Source organism: Crocuta crocuta, unplaced genomic scaffold (genome assembly GCF_008692635.1).
Source record: "Crocuta crocuta isolate KB4526 unplaced genomic scaffold, BGI_CrCroc_1.0 scaffold108, whole genome shotgun sequence".
Classification (NCBI taxonomy): domain Eukaryota; kingdom Metazoa; phylum Chordata; class Mammalia; order Carnivora; family Hyaenidae; genus Crocuta; species Crocuta crocuta.
The window spans coordinates 5,613,064-5,638,433 of record NW_027532825.1 but is presented as its reverse complement, the minus strand read 5'-3'; the positions used below and the strand labels follow the sequence as shown (position 1 = coordinate 5,638,433).

The 25,370-nt window shown below is 39.2% G+C and overlaps 1 protein-coding gene across 1 annotated transcript in view; it reads left to right on the top strand.

Annotated features, from left to right (window-relative positions):
- HECW1 (HECT, C2 and WW domain containing E3 ubiquitin protein ligase 1) overlaps positions 1–25,370 on the top strand; it is a 249,067-nt gene that overhangs the window by 71,563 nt on the left and 152,134 nt on the right. Inside the window, exon 4 of the mRNA XM_077781155.1 lies at positions 22,583–22,658. Coding sequence (XP_077637281.1) covers positions 22,583–22,658 — 76 coding nt within the window. The remainder of the gene's footprint in view (positions 1–22,582; positions 22,659–25,370) is intronic.

Here is a 25,370-nt window from a genome sequence, read left to right as displayed (position 1 = left end):
CAAACTGAGGGTTGATGGAGGGATGTAGGTGGGGGGTGGGCCAGATGGGTGATGAGTATTAAGGAAGGCACTCGTGAGGTGCACTGGGTGTTGTATGTAAGTGATGAATCACTGAATTCAACTCTTGAAACCAATATTGCACTTTATGTTAACTAACCAAAATTTAAATAAAATTAAAACAAAATCAGTGTGTGAAAGAGATTTTACCATATATGGTATTATGTCAGCAAAACAAACTATTGAATATGTATATAAAGATATATAGATGTATAAATGTATATATACATTTATGTATATAAAGATGTATATAAATATATATAAAGATATATAGATAGATATAGATATAGATATACCAATTCCTCTTATTACCCCTAATTCCTTTTGTACGAATGAATAGAAGATTTCAACATAAGAAAAAAAAACATAAAACTTCTAGTAAGAAAGCATGGATGCATAATTTGAAATCCTGGAGAGGATTAGTTCTTTCTAATCAGAACACAAAACCCAAAGCCATAAAGGGAAAGTACCAATAAATTGCATTAGATACATTTAAAAATATATGAATGGAAAAATTCTAACAAGTAAAAAAAAGAAAATAAAAAGAAGAAAGGAAACTGAAGAAAAAATCAGGAAAAAACTACCTTCCTTAATTTACATAGAACTCATTTATATTGTTAAATAAAAGACAGTCAAATCAAACCATTTTAGAAGAAGGCAAAGAACCTGAAGTCAGTTTTTAGGAGGAAAAAGTACATTGCCAATAAACACATGAAAAGACACTCCATCAAAAGAATGTGAGGACAGCCACACTGGGAGAAAATATTTGGAAAAGATACATCTGATAAAGAACTGTTATCCAGAATATTCAAATAACTCTTAAAAATCAGCAATAAGAAAATGAACAACCCAATTTACAAATGGGCTGAAGATCTGGACAGTCACCTAACCGAAGAAGATGTACAGATGGAAAATATACACATGAGAAAAATGCTCCACATCATATGTCCACAGGGAAAAGCAAATTAAAACCACTGCACACCTATTAGAATGGCTACAATCCAGACCCTGACAACACAGAATGGCGACACAGATGTGGAGTAATAGGAATTCTCATTCATTGCTGGTGGGAGTGCCAAATGGCACAGTTTGGAAGACAGTTTGGTAGTTTCTTACGAAACCAAACATCCTCTTACCATATGATCCAGTGATCACACTCCTTAGTGTTTACCCAAAAAGTTGAAAACTTAAGTCCATACCAAAACCTACACACTGATGTTTATTGTAGATTTATTCATAATTGCCAAAACTTGGAAGCAACCGTGATGTCTTTCATTAGGTGATTGGATAAATAAACTACGGTACATCCAGACCATAGAATATTATTACGAGCTATCAAGCTATGGGAAAACATCGAGAAATCTTAAATATATATTACTAGGTGAAAAAAGCCAATTTGTAAATATCAAATACTGTATGGTTCCAAATATACAGTACCCTGGAAAAGGCAAAACCATAGAGACAGTAAAGATGAATGGTTGCCATGGATAGTAGGGAAGGAGAGATGAACAGCAGAGGCACAGAGGATTTTGAGTGAAAGTATGCCATACAGTATTATAATGGTGGATGAATACATGTTATTATACATTTGTTCAAGTCCATGAAATATACACCACCAAGAGTGAGCCCCAATGTAAACCAGGGACTCTGGGTAATAATGACTTAAGTATGTGGGTTCATATATTGTAACAAAGACGGAAGATGTTGGTAATCGGGGAGGATGTGTGTGAGTAGGGGCAGGGGATAAATGAGAGATCTCTGTACGTCCTGCTCAGGTTTTCTGTGAACCTAAAACTACTCTTAAAAATATCAATAAAAAAAAGAAATGCTCCAGAAAGCAAAAAGTAAAAAGTTTTATGGTACTCAGAAATGATGAGGGCATGGAAGAAGCATGGGTACACTATTCCATCCATTTTACTCAAGGCAGTTTGCTATCAAATTTATCAAAATTTCTCTTAGGCATGTTGCAAAATACCTTTGAGATACACGTACAATAACATTCATTGCTGCATTGTCGGAAAAGCAACAATAGGAAAAATCAAAGGGTCCATAGTTGGGAAATGGGATGAAACACCCCAAGGGTAAAAGATTGGGAGGATTCAACTGTGATGATGGGGAAAGTTTTATTAAGTAAAAAAGCAAGGCATAGAACAGTATTTTTAATATTACCCCATTTATGTAATTTTTTATTAATAGTTAAAAAGATAAATACAAAATTATTTTCAGGAAAAGATAATAAGAAATGAATAACAGTGGTGACCTTTCAGGATTTTACCTGTTTATATCTTCCAACAATGGATTCCTTTCCTTTTTTCATGTTTATATTCCCTAACAATAGATTATTTTTTAAAAAGCAACAGGAGTTATCAAAATAGTGAGATTATCAAATTTTGTGTTTTCATCATCGTTGTTCTGCCATTTTAAAATCAATGCTTTTTAACAGAAATGCCAGTTGCATCAAAGAAAAAAACTGTCCCCTTCCTCCCTTCCCATTTTCTTCCCAGGACTGGGCTGGCTAAATCTGGATACCGAAACATTTGTAGTGTCACAATTCAACCCATGATGTGAAGGGAAGGAATTCGTAAGAGCACTAAAACCACTGGCCAGATCCGCCTTTTCCACAGCTGGAAGCAGATGTCCACTGCCCACTTTAGTTTGCCCTCCTCCCCCACCTCTGTCCCTACAGGAATGATAGATAAACAGAAAAAAGACAAAAACAAACAAACAAACAAAAACATGATCTGTGAGTAAAACCATAGGCAAAGAAGGTGCTCAGGCCAGATACCAAAAGGACTTTTTGGCAGTGACAGTGTCACTGGATGCCCCAAGCTTGAAGGGGGAAAAGCTAGAGGCAAAGCAGGTTGGCGACACTGGGGTCTCTGTGGTCACCACCCCCCACACACAGTAGGTAGTAATGTGCGTGCTGCTGCTGCATTTTGGTGTCATTTTTCCTGCCTTGAAGTATGCTAATTTTAATTTGCCTGTATATAAAAATACAAATGTGCATACAATATCGCATTGCACAGAGAACAGCCGGTGTACTCCATTTAAATTTTTAAAAAAGTTTTTATTGTGCTAAAATATATGTAACATAAAATTTACCACTTTAACCATTTTAAGCACACATTTAACCATTTTTAAGCATATAATTCAGTATCATTAATTACATTCACGTTGTTGTGCATCCTCACCACCGTCCATCGCCAGAACTTTAACATCATCCCAAACTGAAACTCTGTCCCCATTAAATAACAACCCCCCTTTCCTTTTTCCTAGCCTAGTCCCTGACAACCACCACTGACTACTGTCTTTAGGAATTGACTACTCTAGATATCTCATATAGGTGGAATCATTCAGTACTTGTCCATTTATGATTGAAGTCAATCTAATTTCACTTAGTATAATGTCTTCAATGTCCATATTATAGCATGTATCAGCATCTCCTCCCTTTTTAAGGCTGAACAATTTTCCATTATAGTTATATATCACGTTTTGTTTTTCCCTTCATCATCCATTGATGGACACTTGAGCTATTTGACATAGATATTTTAGGGAGACTTGATAATTGGTATTTGGGACAGGAAAATTAAGTTGTTGCATTCCTTGCACTGAAGGATGTTACTCATTATCTTTAAAATGTTTTCTGTAGTTGAGAGCATCTGGGTGGTTCAGTCAGTTAAGTGTCCAACTTACAGCTCAGGTCACAATCTCATGGTTCGTGGGTTCAAGCCCCACATTGGGTTCTGTGGAAACAGCTCAGAACCTGAAGCCTGCTTTGGATTCTGTGTCTCCCCCCCTCTCTCTGCACCTCCCCTGCTCACACTGTCTCTGTCTCTCAAAACTGAATAAAAGTTAAAAAATAAAAAATAAATTACTGGTTTAAAAAAGTTTTCTGTAATTCAAATGAGGAGAAACATTAAGGAAACTCACAGTGTTTGGCTTCTTCTGAAATAAATTCAATGTAATCAACAAAATAAAATTTTAGAAAATTTCACTAGTGTTCTCAATGAAATCCACAATAACATTGTATCTTTGAAACTTTGTAAGAAAATGATGAAAAGTATAGCTAGGAGATAATGGGGCACCTTTGAACAGCTAGTGCTGATGCCTGACATAGAGGCTATCTGAAAGGGAATCACTGAATTAGAAGACAAACTAAGAAAATTCACCTGGAACCCAGTGGAAATAAGAGATTAAAATAGACAATAAAAAAAAAATCTAGAGATCAAATCAAGCAACAATAGGAATTTCAAAAAAAATTACCAATGAAATAAAAGATAAAAACATTTTTAATATAATTTATTGTCAAATTGGCTTCCATAAAACACCCAGTGCTCATCCCAACAAGTGCCCTCCTCAATGCCCATCGCCCACTTTCTCCTCTCCCCCACCCTCCATCAACCCTCAGTTTGTTCTCTGTATTTAAGAGTCTCTTAAGGTTTGCCTCTCTCCCTTTCTGTTTGTAACTTTTTTTTCCTCCTTCCCATATGAATGAAAACATATGATATCTGTCTTTCTCTGACTGGCTTATTTCACTTAGCATAATACCATCCAGTTCCATCCATGTTGCTGCAAATGATAAGATTTCATTCCTTCCCATTGCCAAGTAGTATTCCATTGTATATATAAACCACATATTCTTTATCCATTCATCAGTTGATGGGCATTTAGTTTCTTTCCATAATTTGGCTTATTGTTGAAAGTGCTGCTATGAACATTGGGGTACATGCGCCCCTATGCATCAGCACTCCTGTATCCCTTGGGTAAATTCCTAGCAGTGCTATTGCTAGGTCATAGGGTAGTTCTATTTTTAATTTTTTGAGGAAACTCCATACTGTTTTCCAGAGGCATACACAAAAATAAACTCAAAATGGATGAAAGACCTGAATGTGAGACAGGAAAGCACCAAAACGCTAGAGAAGAAAGCAGGCAACAACCTCTTAGACCTCAGCCGCAGCAATTTCTTACTTGACACATCCCCAAAGGCAAGGGAATTAAAAGCAAATATGAACTATTGGGACCTCATCAAGATAAGAAGCTTCTGCACTGCAAAGGAAACAATCAACAGAACTAAAAGGCAATCGACAGAAGGGGAAAAGATATTTGCAAATGACGTATCAGATAAAGGGCTAGTATTCAAAATCTATAAAGAACTCACCAAACTCCACACCCAAAAAACATGTTCTGATCTCAAAAAAATACACTTTAGACTAAACATTGAAGGTCTTAATCATACGTCAGAGATCTGTAATTTATATAATAAAATACATACATATGTTCATGGCAGAAAATTTAGTAAGCACGTAAATAAGAAGAAAAATGATAATCCAACACACAGCAAGCCTCTGGAACTATATCTGGAAGAATTTTCAAACTGAAGAATCCTATAAACAAACAAGAAAAACTTTCAGGATACTTGGGGGAGAAAACAAAAGCCAAGAAACTTTTGAGTGTTCCCTGTCAAGCACTAATGGTGGCAAGATGATGAAAGGAAACATTTTGTTCTCTACTGTATCAGCTGTCAAAGCTATGTGAAGACAAGGAAGCATATGAGACAGAAATTGTCCACACATCAGAGATACAATCCCAGATTTGAGGAAATTGCGGATGGAAATGAATAAGGAAACTAGTTAGCTATAAAGAGATAGGGAAAATAATTGTGCGAGTACATTATTGTTTTATTGTTCAAATATGTATTGTATGACCTATTGCATGAATGGGTAAAACAAAAAATACTTTAACCTTCACAATCAAAAAGGCATCCTGAAAAACTCTTACAAAGAAAAGCACAACTCAGTATCAAGACTGGCCATGGTAAGGAATACTTGTTGAAACCAAAGAGTCAGTGTCATACTTCTTGAGGTGCAGAGGGACTTTGGTGGGACTTTTACCTACCACAAACCTCCCAGGGGCAGGTGTCCACAGGAGTAGATCGTACACATAAGTCTGATCTATTCATGTTGGAAATGAATCCATTGAAATCTACCTTTATATGTCCATGAGCTTCACTTCTAGTTTATCACTGGTTTACAAAGGGCTCTTAAGCAGCAGTGAGGGCTAACATGGTGACTGTATTAGTGGACAGGATCACAAAATACCACAGGTAGCACGGCTTAAGCAACATTCATTTTCTCATGGTTCTGAAGGCTAGAAGTCCTAGAGCAAGGTTTTGGCAAGTTTGGTTTCTCCTGAGATCTCTTTGGCTTGCAGATGGCCTCCTTCTCACGGTGTCTTCATCTGGTCCTTGCTCTGGGCACATACATCTCTGGTGGCTCCTCCTCTTCTTATAAACATGCCAGTCTGATTGGATTAGGGCCCCACCCTAAAGGTCTCCTTTAACCTTAAAACCTCCTTAAACAGCTATATCTCCAAATATGTTAGTTACATGGGATTTTAGGGCTTTACCATGTGAATTTGAGGGAACATAAGTTAGTTCATAACAGAAGCCTACTGTCTCCTTAGGCTGACTTGATGAAATCTACTCAAGTTTGTTCAAGTCTGTGCTCCTAGAGCTAGCTCGCTATCAACCATTATTATATATAATATATATTGTATATGTAAATACATGTTATCACATAAGAATATAATTATATTATATATTTAATATGTATATTTAATCTATATATATATTAAAATGTAAGGATTTGAGTCTAATTTTCTGGGACTCTTTAATGAAACAACACTGGAGAAGAAGGTTGACCTTAAAGTATCAGTCTTGTCTCCCTGATCATATAAATACAGATACAGATGTAGACGTAGATATAATTGTAGCTGTAGATAAACAGAAGTATACTTACATGTGCATATATATAATTATATATGAATTTGTTTCTTATTTATGTGAGCTTGATCACCTCCCCACAGTCCAACAAACCAAATATATACTCACGCACTACAATGCTTAGCCATGAAATTGTAAAGGTTTTTATAATCCAGTTTGGACCAAAGTAAGTATATAGGATATCATCCTTTTTAACCTCTTAAGAGACTATAAATAGTATATGCTCTTTGGAAATATATATAAAGAGAAAAGTAGCACCTGTAATCCTACCACTTAAGAGCCTCAGGAACTCACAGAAATGAAAGGCTTTTGATTATTTCAGCCCTGGAGCCAGTGTTTGGAGTAAATTTAACGAGTCTCCCAGTGAGGGGGGTCCCAGCCAGCATCTGTGTTATGTGGATTCTCATGGCCATATGGCACTGTCTTTTACACAGTAAGTGTCCAATAAATGGTCATCAGATTGGCAAAATGCTAGCTGAAAACTTTCCAATTTTTAAAACTCAAATGGCCTACCTATAAAAATTCTTTTTCTTAACACTTCATTGAAGGATAAAAAAAATCTCAAATATAAAGATCTTGATTCCAGATTTGCAACATTCAGTTCTAGTGCTCAATTCAGTGGTCACACTCTGGAAAAACTTTCCTTCAGGGAAAAGGTCTTGAGAAAAAGGAGATTCTTACTTTCCAAGGATCTCACAGAGCCAATTAGGTAAATTAAATCTGAGCTATACACAGACTGAATGAATGCAGTGTATAATGCACTGAATGAATGAAGTGCAGAAGGCATTCTAGTTGGACAGAGATACACCTGGGACTTGGAAGAGAGGGCTCAGTTCCCACTGAGCTCAAGCAGAAAGTTGACTGGCTACACATGGGAGGTGCAAAGACACAGCCAGTGCAGGCTGGCCTGGTCCCCACCCCCAGGAGGGCCACATTTCCCCTTCTGCTGTCCACATTTTCAAACTTTTAATTAAGAGTCCACAGTTGTCATGTACAGCAAACTGCCATCAACATTTTTGCCATCCTTGGTCTATGAGGAAAGTGAAACCTTCTGGAAACAGACTTGTAATCCAAAGCACTTGTATATCAAAGCAAATTTTCCCATTAAAAAAAAAAGGAAATTCAGATGATTCATTCCACAACTCAAAAATATTTATATAAAAATGATTACAGTACTGTAATATAACATAAAATAATAAAGAAAATACAGAATATAAAGGAAAATACATTAACCTGCACTTACCTTTGAAAAATTTCATGGCTGGTGTAAGGGAAATAAGAGAGGAGGGTTATCATGTAGGATGACTTCCACTGTCACTAATGGAATCACTGCTATCTATTGGCTCAATGGAATCTTTCTTTTCATGCAACTTCAACAAGGAACCTATCCAATGACACTTGCTTTTGCCTCCTTTTGAGGATTTTGCAGAAATGTGACATTGCATTGACAATCACCCACAATCCCGCAGGGAGAGAGAGAGAGAAAGAGAGAGAGAGAAAAGAGCCATTGGCTCAGTTATGATCATGTGAGCATCACATACTACTCATGTTGCAAGATATTGCTCACTTATTAAGTTAAAATTTATTAGAAATGTTTACTTGTCTTGTGGAACACTCACAGAACATTACTCGTAACCCAAGGTTTTACTGTATTTCCAAATAATATAGTTAATATATTTTTCTTTACCCTCTAAACACCCTTCCAGGTGTTTTTCTGTTTGTTTGTTTTGAGATAGACAGAGCACAAGTGGGGAGGGGAAGAGAGAGAAGGAGGGCAAAAAATCCCAGGCAGGCTCTGCACTGTCATGAAGCTTCATTTCATCTCACAAACTGTGAGATCCTGACCTGAGCCAAAATCAAGAGTCAGATGCTTAACTGACTGAGCCACCCAGGCGCCCCCAGGTATTCTAAATTTAAAGCAATGGATCCAGTTGTAAATCACAAGCTATCAATTGTTTTGTCCCTACAAAGTGTCTTAAGAGTCTGGAATCACAGGGAAAACTCTGTGTGTGTGTGTGTGTGTGTGTGTGTGTGCACGCGCGCCTGCACAAGCCCTGCCTTGCACCAGAGAAGATTTTGGGCTACTTAAAGAATACACAAGCGTTTACTTTTAGTCAATGAAGAGTGGGGCTCCCAGGTCAGGTGAGTGTGCTCCTAACAATGGTGGCGACACGTTTTACAGGGGCTGTGGTGGGGTCTGAAGTCTATGTGCTCAAGTCTATGTGCTCTTGCTAACAGAGGAACAGGTCCAGTTATACAACTCATGGTTTACCGGGGGATGAAAACAATTGCTCAGGAGAAGTATATCTGTTGGTTCTAAGATACGACAGATAGTTCTCACAAGGCAAAAGAATGTGTTGAAAATGAGCTCTGGCTCATAAAGGCAATAGAGTGAAGAAGGTTTTATTAGTCTCCTAATGTTTTTAACAAATCACCACAAAGCTAGCAGCTTAAAACAGCACACATTAGCTCCCAGTTCTGTAAGTCAGAAGTCCAGCACGTGATGGCTGCATTCTCTGCTCAGTGGATTGCAGGTAAAATCCTGAAATTAAAGTGTCAGCCAGGCTGAGTTCTCATCTGGGAGTTCTAGGGAAAAGTCTGCTTTCAAGCTGTGTCTTATGGGAAGAATTCAGTTCTTTGTGGTTAGAGTTCCCATTTGCTTCATAGCTATTCAAGCTAGCAATAGTACATTGAATCCTTCTCACTCTGAATCTCTGACTCCCTCTCTCTCGCCAGCCTCTAGACCCAAATCTAAAGGGCTTGTGTGGTTAGATTAGATTTACCATATAATCTCCCTCTCTCAAAGTCAACTGTGACATATGACATAACCTAATCATGGGAGTTGCTCACAGTCCCTGGGATTATGCAGCACTGGTATACTGTGGCTAGGAAACCTTGGGGCCCCTCTTAGAATTCTGCCTGGCACATGGCTTGAAAGACCTGCCTCCAGACCTGCCAGTATTCAGTGGTTGAAGATGGAGAAGAAAAGAGAGAAGCCAAGCCATTCCAACTCAGCCCAGAGTTCCCAACTACCCACGTTATGTAGACGTTCATCCCCAGAGATGCGCATGGCCCCTGAGGAAACAGTGCTGCCCAGGCTCAAACACCTTTCCTTCCCCATGAGCTGCCAAGTACTTGCCCTAAGTCTGGCCTTATCCCAAAGTCATCAGGGAGATGGTGAAGACTCCATTCATGGTCTCTCAGGCTCATGGTCTCTCAGATCAGCTCCAAGATGAGGGAGTGGTGTTCATCCTCCTCCTGGACCAACTGAAGGGTGTAGAAGCTAACATAACACGAAGGCCAGGTGTTACTTACAATGATTAAAATAGCAGCTTGACATGGATTTGTTGGAAGACTGAGGATAGAAAAATACAGACAAGTTTCTGAGTATATTAAATTAATCCAGATGAGCATGGCATAGCAGACAATGCATTTGTTGTCCTGAGGTATGAATTTATAAGAGTCTGGCTGAGCAGAAAACTGACCCAGACATATACAGCCACAGGGGTCTCTTCCAGAATGCTTTTTGGTCTTGTCTCTTTTTCACAGTAAGCCAAGCAGTTCCCTCAGTTGACCTTTTTATGCTTCACGTTTCTCATCGTAAAGAATCAAATATTAGATAATCTGCTAACACAATTCCTAACAATAAAAGGTCAGAGGCTCGAAAACAGGTAACAGCATAACAACATTGGCCTAATTGAGGGCATTTGCTGTGTACTAGCCTTTGTGCTAAATGTTTTATATGCACCACCTGATTCAGTTCTGAGACCTCCGAGAGGTAGGCTCTGTTCTGACCTCCGTTTGACAGAAAGGGAAACTGAGAGTCAGAGGAGTGGATTGCCTTGCCCTGGGCCACATGGTGAGGAAGAGCTGGCAGAGAAGGGGGTGAGCAGACTCTGGCTTGAGCTGTCAACACCCAGTAATACACCTGCCTATCACAATGTCCAGAAATTTTTGGTTAAATATCAGAGCAAGAAACAAACTCTGGTTGTGATGTCATCAAGGTGGAGGTATAGGAGACCCCCGCCTCTTTGCCCCCACGAAGATCAACAATTAGCTATCCATGAGAAGGAACAGTTCTGGGAAAGCTGCTTCTTAAACTTCAGCAACACAGTGAACAAAAATCCTAAGAATAATCATCCAAGAAGAGAAGGAAGACATCTTCGTTTTGGTTGCACCATCCCATTCTCCAGCCTGGCACTGTCAGCACCAAGATGGAACCCCCAAGTGACCCCAGTCTTTTAGGGTGCCACACGAAGGTCCCACTTGGACTTCACTGCACCCAGACCAGCAAAGCTGAGCTGTATAGGGATAGCTAGGAACCAGAAAGAAAAGAAGAGTCTACCAATAGCAGCCATGCAGCAGGCGTGATTGTGGTTCACAGTGAAGTGCTCTATAGACAAACCCCGCAGCTTTCACAGCTGTGGTAGAACCCCTCCTGATTCTACCAGCTTTTGCCCCCAGGTACTTGTGTTTGCACATACAAACTACCGGAGTCCCTCCTAGCTCCCTCTCTGCCCCCTCCCACCAGAGCCTGCCAACCACACCAGCAGCCAGCCTATGTCTCTGCAGCTGTACAACTGCAAGATGCCACTCTCAAACCCCCATGGCTGACCTTCATCACTGTGTATGCCAAAAGGTCATTAGATAATTACAAAGGGGTCTACTTATCAAGAACATATAGCAACTATCTATTCATATATTAAATAACACATTCCTGAACAACCAATGAGCCAGAAAAGAAATAAGAGGGAAATTAAAAAAATACCTTGGGACATATGAAAATAGAAATACAGCATACCAAAACCTACAAGGCGCTGCAAAAGCAGTTTTAAGAGGGAATTTTATAGTGATAAATGCCTACATTAAGTAAAAAGAAAGGGGCACCTGGGTGGCTCAGTTGCTTAAGTGTCTGACTCTTGGTTTTGACTCAGGTCATGAACTCACGAAGTGAATTCAAGCCCCGCATCAGGCTCCATGCTGAGGGTGGAGCCTGCTTAAGATTCCCTTTCCCTCTCTCCCTCTAACCATCTCCTACTTGCTCACTCTGTCTCTCAAAAAAAATTTTTTTTTAAGAAAAAAAAAAGATCTCAAATAAACAACCTAAACTTATACTGTAAAGGATCTAGAAAAAAAAAGAACTAAGCCTAAAGTTAGCAGAAAGAAAGAATAACAAAACTCCAAGCAGAAATAAATGAAATAAAGACCAGAGAAACCATAGAAAAGACTCACAAAACTAAGCTAATTTTTTGAAAAGATGAAAATTGAAAGAACTTAGCTAGACTAAGAAAAAAAAAGAAAGAAGATTGAAATAAATCAGAAATGAAAGAGGACACCTTCTGATACCACAGAAATATAAAGGATAATAGTGATTACTGTGAATATTTATACACCAACAAAATTGGTAACCTAGAAGAAATGGATAAATTCCTAAAAACATACAACCTATCAAAACTGAATCATGGAGAAGTAGAAATCTAAACAGATTAATAACAAGATTGAATCAGTAATCAAAAACCTCCTCCAAAAAAGCAGGGTTTCATTGATTTTTCCAATCAAACATTTAACACCAGTACTTTTCAAACTTAAAAAAATGAAAGGGGGGCACCTAGGTGGCTCAGGTCAACAATTAAATACTTAGAAATACATTGAACCAAAGAAGTGAAAGTTCTGTACACTGAAAACTATGAAATGTTGATGAAAGGAATTAAAGAAGACACAGCAAAAAAATAGATATTCCACGTTCATGAAGGAGAAGAATTAGTACTGTTAAATGTCCATGCTACCCAAAGCAATCTACAGATTCAGTGAAATCATTATCAAAATTTCAATGCCGCTCTTCACAGAAATAGAAAAACACAATCCTAAAAGTTATGTGGAGCCACAAAAGACCCTAAATAATCAAAGAAATCCTGAGAGAAAACAAAGCGTGAGATATCACACTCCCTGATTTTAAACTTATACTACAAAGCTATAGTAATCAAAACAGTATGGTACAGACATACGTGTAGAAACATAGACCAAATGAAAAGAAACAAGAACCCAGATATAAACCCTTGTATATACAGTCAACTGATATTTGACAAGGAAGTCCAGAATACTCAATGTGGAAATGGTATTATTTTCAATAAATGGTACTGGGGAAACTGGATAACCACATGCGGAAAAATGAATTAGACCTTTATCTCATACCACTCACAAAAATTAACTCAAATGGATTACGGACTTAAGTGAAAGATCTGAAACAATACAACTAGTCAAAGAAAACAGAGAAAAAGCTCCTTGACATTGGTCTTGGCAATGATGTGTCACCAAAACCACAACAAACAAAGCAAAATAAGTGGGACTACATTGAACTAAAAAATCTTGTGCCCAGCAAAAGAAACAATCAACAAGATGAAAAGGCAACCTACAGAGTGGTGGAAAGTGTTTGAAAATCATATATCTGATAAGGTATCAGTATCCAAAATATATAAAGAAGTAATGGAACTCAATAGACCAGATGCAAACAATCCAATTTAAAAATGGGCAGAGGACCTGAAAAAACATTTTTCTCAAAGAAGACGGGCAAATAGCAAACAAGGGCATGAAAAGTTACTTGACATCACTAATCATAAGATAAATGCAAATCAAAACCACAGTGAACTATCATCTCACACCTATTAAAATGGCCATTGCCAAAAAGAGAAAACATAAATGCGGGTGAGGACGTGGAGAAACAGAAACCCCCGTGCACTGTTGGGGGGAATGTAAATTGGTGCAGCCACTATGGAAAACGGTATGTAGGTGCCTCAAAAACTTAAAACTAAAATTTCCATATAATCCACTTACGGTATTATCCAAAACTGAAAGCAGGATCTTGAAGAGATATCTGCACTGCCATGTTCATTGCAGCAATATTTACAGAAGCCAAGCTCTGGAAACAACCTAAGTTGTCCATCAACGCATGAATAGATGAAGCAAACGTTATATATGTATAAACAATCACACACTATGGGATATTATTCAGCCACGAGAAGGAAGGAAGTCCTGCTATTTGCAATTACATGTAAGGATCTTGAGAACATTGTGCTAAGTGAGATAAGTCAGAGAAAGACAGACGCTGTATGGTGTCACCTATATGTGGAATCTGAAAGAGCCGAATTCAAGGAAACAGAAAGTAGTAGAGTGGTGGTTCCCACGGGTAGGAAGTGGGGGATGATGGGGAGATTTTTGCTCAAAGGGCAAAAACTTTTAATTATAAGATGAGTAAGTTCTGGGGGTCTAATGTACAGCATGGTGATTATAGTTAATAATTCTGTATTATGAACTTGAACATTGACAAGAGAGTAGATCATAAATGTTCTCACCACAAAAATGAAATGGTAGTTGTATGACATGGTGTGACCTAACACTATGGCGGTAATCATTTTGCAGTATATAAACATATCAAATTAACACATTGTACACCTTAAACTTAAAATAATGTTATATGTCAATTATATATATAATTGACATATATCAGTATAATATATAGAGAGAAAAAAATAATTTGACAGGGTTTCAACAGCAAAAAGAACAAACTGTGATATATACATAAAATGGATTATTCAGGGATGAAGAGGATTAATGTGCTGGTACATGCTACCTCATGGGGCAAACTTGTTGATGGTTAATTTTATGTGTCACTTTGACAGGGACACAGGGTGCACTGATATTTGGCCGAACAATATTCTGGGTTTTTCTGTGAAGGTACTTTTAGATAAGCTTAACATTTACATTGATAGGCTGAGTAAAGCAGATTGCCCTCCCTGATGTTGGTGGGCCTCATCCTATGAACTGAAGTCTGAATGGAACAATAATCCTAACCTTCTGTTGAATAAAAGGGAATTCCTCCTGCCTGACCCCCTTCTAGCTGGGACATCAGTTTTTCCCTGTCTATAGACTCAGACTGAAGCATCAGCCCTTCCTGGGTCTTCTGTCTTTCAGACTAGAACTCACACCCTCAGATCTCTTGAGTCCCAGCTTGCTGGCTGCAGATGTTAGTTAGGACTTTCAAGCCTCCAGAAATGTGTGAACCAATTCCTTATTACATGTGCATACATACACACACATACCTTATTAGTTCTGCTTTTCTGGAGAACTGTGATTCATACAAACCTCATAAACATTACTAAGTGGAAGAATTCAGTCACAAAAGGCCATATATTGTATGATTCCACTTATATGAAATATCTAAAATGTAGAAATCCACAGAGACAGAAAGTAAATTGGAGGCTTCCTGGGGCTGGGGAGGAGAGGTTGTAGGAGCCCGACAGTGACCACGAGAAAGAATGGTTAAGGAAGCAGAGATGTGCCTGCAAACGGGACTCTCTGCATGGGCAGATCATGCTTGCAAACAGGATGTTCTGCCAAGAGGCCTGCACACAATATCCAAGGTTAATGATCCGCTCGCATACAAGGGAACGTGCCCTCCTTAAAAATAAGGAAGAGGCTGGAGTTCTGGGCAGGCTTCTTAGTAAACATGCTGTGGTCACTTCCTCCCTTTGCTCCCCCCCGTCCTTGGAATGTGCTTGGCTTTTTGTCCTTATTTGGTAAAAGAATGCATTTCGTAGATTTCAGTATGTATCCAGCTACCGGGGTATAAAAATAAACCGCAAGGGGGCTTGCGGAGAGTTTTCTCCCTCCGGCCGGAGTTGTGTCTTTGTCTGTCTTTTGTGTGTCTTGTCTTTGTGTCATTTTGCTCACAACAGAGGTGAAGGGGAAGAAACTGCTTACTGGGCAGAGGGTATAAGGTTTTAATTTAACTCATTAAAATGTTTAGGAACTAGATAGAAGGGATGGTCACACAACATTGTGAATGTGCTAAATGCCACTGAATTGTTCCACTTAAAACAGTCAATTTGATGTTATGTGAATTTCACCTCATGAATTATTTTAAATGAAACAGAAAATAGTAGAAAATGCATACATATTTATACACATACATACATACATACATACATGTGTACACACATGTACGCATGTTCATGTATATATACATACACATGTACACACATACATACACACCAGAGGAAGGATCCAAAAGCTTCCAAGGAGCCAAGCTGGTATCACATTCATGGAATCTACAATGCCATGGATTAAAAAAATTTTTTTTAATGTTTTATTAATTTTTGAAAGATACAGCATGAGCAGGGGAGGGCCAGAGAGAGAGGGAGACAGAATCTGAAGACAAGGCTCTAGGCTCTGAGCTGTTAGCACAGAACCCGACGCAGGGCTCAAACCCACGAACTATGGAAGCTGGATGCTCAACTGACTGAGCCACCCAGACGCCCCTATAATGCCATGGATTTTAAGATCTATCATTGATTTTCATACCACCATGCTGGAAAAAGCTTTCCAATTACAGTTAAAAGGCACATTGATGATTAGTCACACCCTGATTTCACAGCATTAACATGGAAAGCAATGGGCATTTTTTTAATGTTTATTTATTTTTGAGAGAGAGAGAGAGAGAGCGAGCACCCACATGTATGTGTGCAGGAGGGCAGAGAGAGAGGGAGACAGAGGATCTGAAGTGGGCTCTGTGCTGGTAGCAGAAAGCCTAATGCAGAGCTCGAACCACAAACTGCAAGATCATGACCTGAGCCTAAGTCAGATGCTTAGGGGCCCCTGGAAATCAATGGGCATCTTAGGACTGATGAAAGTGGATCCTAAGAGGAGGCCTGGGAAGGTGCCTAGCTTCAGTTACTTACTGCTGAACATTCTGTAAGAGTCTGAAACCCACAATTTAAACAAATCACTTGATTTTTCAAAATATGTTGGAAACTAATTTTTTTAAACTCAATTACTGCATGGGCCAAAGAAACATTGGGCCATACAGCCTGCAGCATCATTTGTGCCCAGTGAGGGCAAAAGGCTGCCTTTTGCAGGTTTAAACCAGGCAACAATGATCAGCTCAGACTAAGGGAGTGAAGGATCCTTCACAGACTAAGGGAGCAGCTGGCTAGGTGACAGTCATCCAGACAAGGAAGTGGGATATGCAGAGAATTGGATTGTTTGTCCCTAATGGGTACAGGCTTGAACACCGGGCATGGGGCCTCCACGGGCCAAGGCATCACAGTACCTGCTTCTGGTGCTTGGAACTGGGTTCGAGACAGTTTGAGATAAGAGCTACAAAGCTAAAGCGTCTTTCTATCACGACTTGAAAGAAGTGGACACTTTACAATACCTCCCCAAGCATGGTCCCACTGGCCAGCAGCATCACCCTCATCTGACGAAACTTGGTCAAAATGCAGGCTCTCGGGCCCTTCCCAAACCTACAAAATCAGACCTTCTGGGCTGGAGCCCGGCAATCTCTAGTTCATCAAGCCCTGCAGGTGACTCTAAAGTCAGAGAACCTCGGCCCTAGGGCCAACAGAATGGTTCAGCTATTTCTTAGAATTTGGTAGTTTGTCATAACCTTACTTTCAGAACAGTCTTCTCTGAAACTATGTTAAAAAGAATAGTTAGAAAAGCTAAACATCATCAGGGAACATCCCAGATTTGATCACTTCCAGCTAACATTCTCGTTGGCACAGCGCTTCTTACACAGTCTCCTCACTTTCTTCTTAGCCAAATGCTTAGCCTCTCACACACAGCAGCCCCTCCAACGCCCCCCACAGATTTGCCCCTGGCGCTAACATCTGCAATCCGGTGTTGCTGAAAGCCGTCAGAGCACCCCTACATAATAAACATGTTTTGTCCAATCCACACAATGAAAACTAAGAGGAATGCTTCATTTTTCCAGTCCTTCTCTTTTGCCCACAGCAATGAATGGAAGAGCCCTGCAATGGGGAAGCTCCTATCTTGCCATCAAGGCAAGAGTAGAAGCAGTGAGGACTCGAGGCTGGCTTGGTGACAGCAGCATCAGAAAGCAGAGAGAAGCAGGCAGAATCAGACTAACATATGAATAGACTATGAGCAAACAAGAGCTGAGCAGCCAGGCTGGGTCTGAAGAAACAGCCTCACAGGGTTGACAGACTCTATGGCAGGTTCTGTAATTCATTCTATTCAAGTCAGAGGGACCAGAGATAGATTCGTCCCAGGTGAATTTGGGAAAGTCAACAAATTGTTCTGAGCTCAGCTTTCACATTTGTGAGCTGGTGGGGAGTGAATGATGCTTAATTTGCAAACTTTTAAGAGTTTGTCTAGAAGAACTGGCTCTGTGCTTTGGCACATAATCGGGTTCCGTCCCTGTTTCTCTTCTCTTGCCCCTTCGATGGGCCTTGTGAATCTTCCATCACATGTGTCCCTGAGGTTGGGGAAATTGCCTGGGATGTGGTTGACTGTTAGTCTTATGTTTTATTCTTTTACGCCCCTAAAGATGACTTTGCACTTGAGGTGTATAGGCCTTGCTGATGGAGAACTTGGAATGAGTTGCCTAACCACCTAATAATCATGAGGATTCAGTGAAGCAAATGTACCCAAAAGTGCTCTATAAACATTTGTAGTGTGTGTTTCGTTGTTTTCTCTTTGTGCGTCTGAACATTTCAGAGATCTAGAGGTAGAAATGGAACCTGGGACTTGGATTTGTTTGATACCTGTTTTTTTTTAAGGTGCCTTGGAGACATATTAGATTATTCACTAGACTTTCTCTTGGAGGCAAAAGATCTTGAACTGTGTGGGAACCACTGATCTCTGATCTAAAATGGAACCTGTAACTCCCAGATCTTGGGTGCTGATACCCCATGGCTTGGATATTTTATTACTTGTAATGCAGGGTTAGTTGGCACCTGATTTTTAGATTCACGTTATCAGGCATGGAGCCCTGCACTTTTCATTTGTAGAAAAATCAGAGTTATCTGGGTCGGGTGAATGAATAAAGGTTCATTGAAGGCATGAAATTCAATTTCCGGCGTCATTGTCGATTTAATTGTTCTGAAACTAAACACAAACCTTGTCAGCATTTTTAGGGGGAAGAATCATTCTACAATTATTTAAGAATAATTGTGGATATATAAGTGGAGTTAATGTGTCAGAATTGAGCATAACGTGGCCACACCCCTGTTGGAAGTGCCGGGGTGCTACATGGGGCTTTTCCAGCTCTTACCTGAGGAAGAAAAGCCAGGTCTGGCACCTTCAGAGAAGCAACTCGAAGTCGCCTTTCACATGCAAGAAAGTTCTTTGAAAACTCCTGTTTTACCTCCAAAATGCACACATAATTTGCATTCAACCTTAAATCACTTCGTGTTGGTTTCTAAATTAGTTTTACCCTAAATTTTGAATACAGTGGATGCTCCAAGACAGGCACACCTGCCCACCTCTGGGAATGAGCACGCACCTGCCTGAGAAGCCACCGTGTCCTCGGAGACTGGGAGGTGGAGGATATGGGTCAGCATGCTTACATGATCATATGTGTGAGACACTTGTGCATCTCCAGCAAACAGCCTCTTCTTCGTGAGGTGGTACCAGGAAAGGAAAAGGTAGAATTTGAAGAACATGTAGAGTTAAGACGGAGGGCGCCAAGTCGTCGGAGCTACACGTCTTCATACTGTTGAAGCAGCAGTTCCCTGGCCGGGGTAGAGAGGCCTGATCGTCACTCCATTTTTTGCTGAATTGCATTCTGGGAGTGTGCAACAGTGGTGTGGATTCATACGTAGAACCTTGCAAACAGCAGACCTGAAGAGAAAACAAGAATGGGAGTGGGAGAGGTATATCAGATTTAACCCCAGAGCCCTTCATTCACCTCGAAGGGCCTTCTCAGTGCCTACGGAGTCTCCCGCACACCACCGGCAATGTGGCTTTGGATCTGTTAAACCATTTGCCAGAGAGGCTTTGCTGTGGAAACATTTGCATGCAAAACAAAGAGTGAAGCTGCCAAGGCTGCATCTGAGAGGGGGCGTCAGGACTCAGCAACCAGTGGTTAGAGTAACAGCGAGGAAGAGCAAAGGGGACTCGTGGAATGTGCAGATCTGAGAAGATGAGCAATTCCTTAATGCGCCTCCATCACCTCAGGTTATTCCAGAGTGAGCTCTTTGGCTGAGTCTTCACACCATTTTCACAGTCAGTAAATGGTAGTCTGTAAGTGCAACAGACTTTTGAACTCAAACATGCCCCTGAAACTCATCTCAAACAAGAAGTCAGGATGCAGAACCTTCCTGAGACCGGCAAACAGTTTTACTTCTGGAAAATGTTTCTCACGGCTACCTTGCCTCCAAGTTCAGATCATCCATCTGGTACCAAAATGACTTTGTAAATAATGTTAGCAAAAGGCCATGAGTTAAGTAGACTTCTATGGAGTTTTAAATGTGTGTCTCCCCTTTGAGCTTAGTAGCTTCTGAAAAATGTGTATTTCTTTTTGTCTACAGACCTGTTTTCTGATTACTTATAAATATCTTGAATAGCCAGCAGAGGAATATTTAAATATGAAGAACCAAAATGTGTATGCTTTAAACAGGAAGGAACAGGGGGCGCCTGGGTGGCTCAGTCAGTTAAGCGTTCGACTTCAGCTCAGCTCATGATCTCACAGTTCGTGGGTTCGAGCCCCACGTCGGGCTCTGTGCTGACAGCTCAGAGCCTGGAGCCTGCTTTGGATTCTATGTCTCTTTCTCTCTCTGACTCTCCCCTGCTCACACTGTCTCTCTCTCTCTCTCTCTCAGAAATAAATTCTTAAAAAACATTAAAATTTTTTTAAATAAATAAACAGGAAGGAACAAATACACTATCCTTTGCTATTATATTGCACGTTTAAGCTCGTGTTAGCCTCATATGTAACGTGTAGTTTTATTGTACACTTTTTAAAATTGGAATGCACATACTTTAGACTTATAATTCTACAAGGCTCTATCAAAAGTAGTTTTTGTTGTGTCTTCAAGGAACTTATATTCTGAGGAGACAAGCTAGATGTTGACATCTTTATTTTTGTTTTATTTTAACGCTTATTTTTGAGAGAGTGAGACAGAGAGACAGAGTGTGAGTGGGGGAGGAGCAGAGAGACACAGAACCTGACGCAGGGCTCAGACTCACAAACTGTGAGATCATGATCTGAGCTGAACGACACTTAACCAAGTCACCCAGGCGCCCCAAATGTTGACATCTTTAAACTAGAATTAGGACATTGATTGTCATTGTCCTACTTAGGCAAGTGCAGCAGCATAAGGGCTGTGGCCAGCCAGCAGAGAGCTGCTGTGGCCTTCGTCCGGGCATAGGCTTGACAAAGAAGCAAAATTTACAACATTAAGGAATTTTGATTTATGCCTATGTATATTGGCCACTTCAAAAGTTAGGAGAGTGGTCCAGCTTGAGGATACAGTTTCTGAGCTGTTTTTTTGACCTCAATTGCTCTGTGTTAACCAGGTGAAGTGAAAAACAGATCCAGCGTAGGAAGGATCACGCTCTCCAAATTGAAGGGAGATAATGCCTTGGGACCACCTCACATTCCCAACCCATGAATCCCTGCCATGCCTGACTCTGATTCTGTATTGTCAAATGAAACTCTTAGAGGCATAGACCTGTCTCATCTCACTTGATGCCAAGATTCATTCCATATGCCACTGACATTGGTTCTCTCTGCTGAGCAGCCCAGCATCCCTGACATGCACCTTGCACTTAGCTCTGAAAGCAGGCATACTGAGGAGATTTGCACACAAGCTATAGCCAAGCACATAGGCACACCAGGGGCACCAGCTTCAAAGTGAGGAGGAATTTTAATAATTCCTTTGTACTCTCCTGGCCCAAAGCTGTGAGCCTAGAGATGCTCAATCATTACACTCAAGTCTCATAAAGGCAGGTTGATGGTGACATCCAAACACACTCTTACATCATCAGGAATACTGAGAGGTAGTAGAAATAAGAGAGAGAAGAGCTCACACAACCTACAACAAAGAGACTTTGAGCTAGAGGTCATCGAGTTTTCCATTTTTTCCTTCATCAGTACAGATTATCTTCTAAAAAGTGGATACTCTATGGATTTGCTTGAAACTCAGATTTTAAAAATTATTTCCTGCAAGTGCAATGTATTAAGCAGTAACTCTGCCTTTGAATAAATATTCAGAATCATTTCTGAGTAAAACATTCCTAGGAGAAAAGGGAATCAAGGTCTCTAGTTTCTCTGATTAATAAGTTAGCAGATATATACTCAGCAATGATGGAAAAGAAAACATTTTAACAACCTGGTTTGCAAATACCTACTAGACTACAGATAAGCCATGTAACAGTTATGTTCTGAAATTTCCCAGGATGGCAATTAAATAGGAGAGATCTCAGAGTAGTTTCTTAATGCTATGCTCAGGCTCCTCCCTAATAAACAGAATTTCCTGGAAATCCCTAGATAATAATACAGATCAGAAGAAATGGAGATACAGCAGTTTAACACTATACTTTGCTAAGTGGAAACACATTGTAATTACAACAGTAAATATCTATTGACCTATCATTCTATTGCCTTAGGGTAGGCTTTAATAAATCCTTTTTGCAAATTTGAGTGTGAAAAGATGTTGTTTACATAAGTAGTTACAAAGAGCCTCTAATATTACAGTAATTGTGTTTGTTGATTTCCATTACCCTGAAAAATACTCCTCATCCCCACTAGCAGATTCTCTATTACTGGGAAAGACATTAGATTGTGAGAAGCTTGTCTTAATCAATAGTAACCTAATAAAATCACAACGCTGCTGCCCTTGTAGACTGTAACTGGAGAAATACTGTGACTAAGTGTGTTTGTATTACAGTGTGAGTATCCATTTCAATGCTTGTTTTGCTTGTCTCCCATTTTCCTTCTTACAGATTTTTAAAAGCATTGGCTCTGATGAGACCGTCCAAGGGCAAGGAAGTCGGAGGCTGATCAGCTTTTCTCTCTCAGGTATGTTTTGCTCACCTGAAAGCCTTGTGGAGAAAATAAGAAGGTCAACCAGCAGTCAGCACACCTACTTCCATTTGACTGTTATCTACAATTTCTCTCCTCTGTGTGCCTCAGTTTTTCCGTCTATAAAACAAAAATTAAAAATATCTGTTCCATCTTCCTTGACCTCATGAGGATATTGAAGGAGTCAATAAGTAATAGATGCTACAGCACTTTGAGATGATGAGAAGAGAAGGTGCAATTCCACTTTGCCTCCATCATCAATAGAATTAATTGAGAGTTTATAAAGTGGAGGTAGGGGAAGGCCTGGGGGAAAATGCAGCCCCTTTGTCTAAATAAAATCTCACATGAAGTTCAGTTGATAAAACAGATAAAAAACCAAACTGCTCAAAAAAGTATGTTTGTGGAAAAGCCAGTGAAATCCAAATAAAGTATGTAACTCAATTAATAGTGTTCATTTGAGTAATCTAATTTATCAATTTTCATGATGTACCATAGTTCTATAATATGTTAACAATGGGACAAACTGGGTAAAACATATGTGGGAAATCTTCATACTACCTCTGCAACTCTTCTGTAAATCTAGAATAATTTCAAAATTAAAAGCATAAAGAAAAACTGAGTTACTCTGCCTAAAATGTTGTACAAAGCTCAGAGCCCTACACACTGAGTTCCACCCTAAGGTGGAAGGGGTCTTTGAGGAGACACAATGGCATGAAGCTCTAGGACTCTATTGAACACAGTTTGGAAAGTACTCCTTAGCTTGTTGTCAAACCAAGAAGTGTTACAGACCATGAATGTCAGAGATCTAAGACCACAGAAATGATGACTGTTCTTGGGAGATAGACAGTCAACTGGCATTTTTATGTCTATGTGAACCCCGGTAAAGAAAATGCATTTCTAAAGATACATTGATAAACAATTATAGCAAGGTTGCGGGGTGCAAGGTTAATACAGAAAAGTCCGTTGCTTTCCTATATACCAGCAATAACAAGTGGAATTTAAAATGAAATACACAGTACCTTTTTATATTCACACCTCCCCAAATGAAATACTTAGGTATAAACCTAATAAAATATGTACAAGGTCTATATAAGGAAAACTACAAAACTCTGATGAATGAAATTAAAAAAGAACTAAATGAATGGAAGACACTCTATGTTGATTACAAGACTCAGTGTTGTCAAAATTTCCATTTTTCTATAGAATCAATGCAATCCCAATTAAAACCCCAGCAAATCATTTTGTGGATATTGATAAAATGACTCTCAAACTTACAGAAAAAAGCAAAAGACCCAGAATAGCCAACACAATATTGAAGGAGCAGATAAAGCTGGAGAACTGACTTACTCCACTTCAAGACTTACCACAGCTATGGTATCCAACACAGCATGGTATTGGTGAAAGAACAACAACAACAAGCAAAAAGCAAACAAACAAACAAAAACAATAGATCAATGGAACAGAATAGAATACCCAGAAATAGATCCACATAAATTTAGTCAACTGAACAGTGACAAAGGAGCAATGGTGATAAAATGGTGCAAAGACAGTCTTTTGAGCAAATGATGCTAAAACTACTGGGCATCCACATGAAAAAAAAAACCCATCTATATCCAGAACTTCTACCCTTCGCAAAAATTAACTCCCCCCACTAAAAAACTGTTAGAATTAACAAATTCAGTAAAAGTTGCAGGATACAAAATCAAAATACAAAAATTTGCTGTGTTTCTATACTAATAATGAACTGTCAGAAAAAGAAATTAAGAAAACAATCCTATTTACAATTGCATCAAAAAGACTGAAATACCTAGAAATAAATGTAACTGAGGAGGTGAAAGACCTGTCTGCTGAAAATAAGAAAATATTGATGAAAGAAACTGAAGAAGACACAAACAAATGGGAAGATAGCCCATGCTCCATGCTCATAGATGAGAAGAATAATATAGTTAAAGTGCCCATACTATCTAAAGCAATCTACACATTCAATGCAATCTCTATCAATATTCCAATGGCATTTTTCACAGAAATAAAATAAAGAATTCTAAAATTTGTATGGGACCACAAAAGACCCCAAATAACCAAAGCAGTCTTAAGAAAGAAGAACAAAGTTGGAGGAATCATGATTCCTGATTTCAAACTATATTACAAAACTAGAGCAGTCCAAACAGTATGGTATTCACATAAAAACAAGACACATAGATCAAAGGAACAGAATAGAGAGTCCAGAAATAAACATGCATTTTTATGGTCAATTAATTTACAACAAAGGAACCAAGAATATACAATGGGGAAAGGACAATCTGTTCAATAAATAGTGCTGAGAAAACTGGACAGCCACATGCAAAAGAATGAAAGTAGGCCACTATCTTACACCATACACAAAAATAACTCAAAATGCATTAAGGATTTGAACATAAAACCTGAAATCATTACACTCCTAGAAGAAAACATAGGCAGTAAACTCCTTGACATCAATCTTGGTGATGATATTTTTTGGATTTAACATCAAAAGCAAAGGTAGCAAACACAAAAATAAACAAATGGGACCACATCGAACTAAAAAGCTGCTGCACAGCAAAGAAAACTGTCAACAAAATTAAAAGAAGTGAGAGAAAATAATTGCAAATTTTATCTCTGAAGAAGGGCTAATGTCCTAAATGTATAAAGAACTCGTGCAATTCAGCAAAAAAAAAAAAAAAAAAAAAAAAA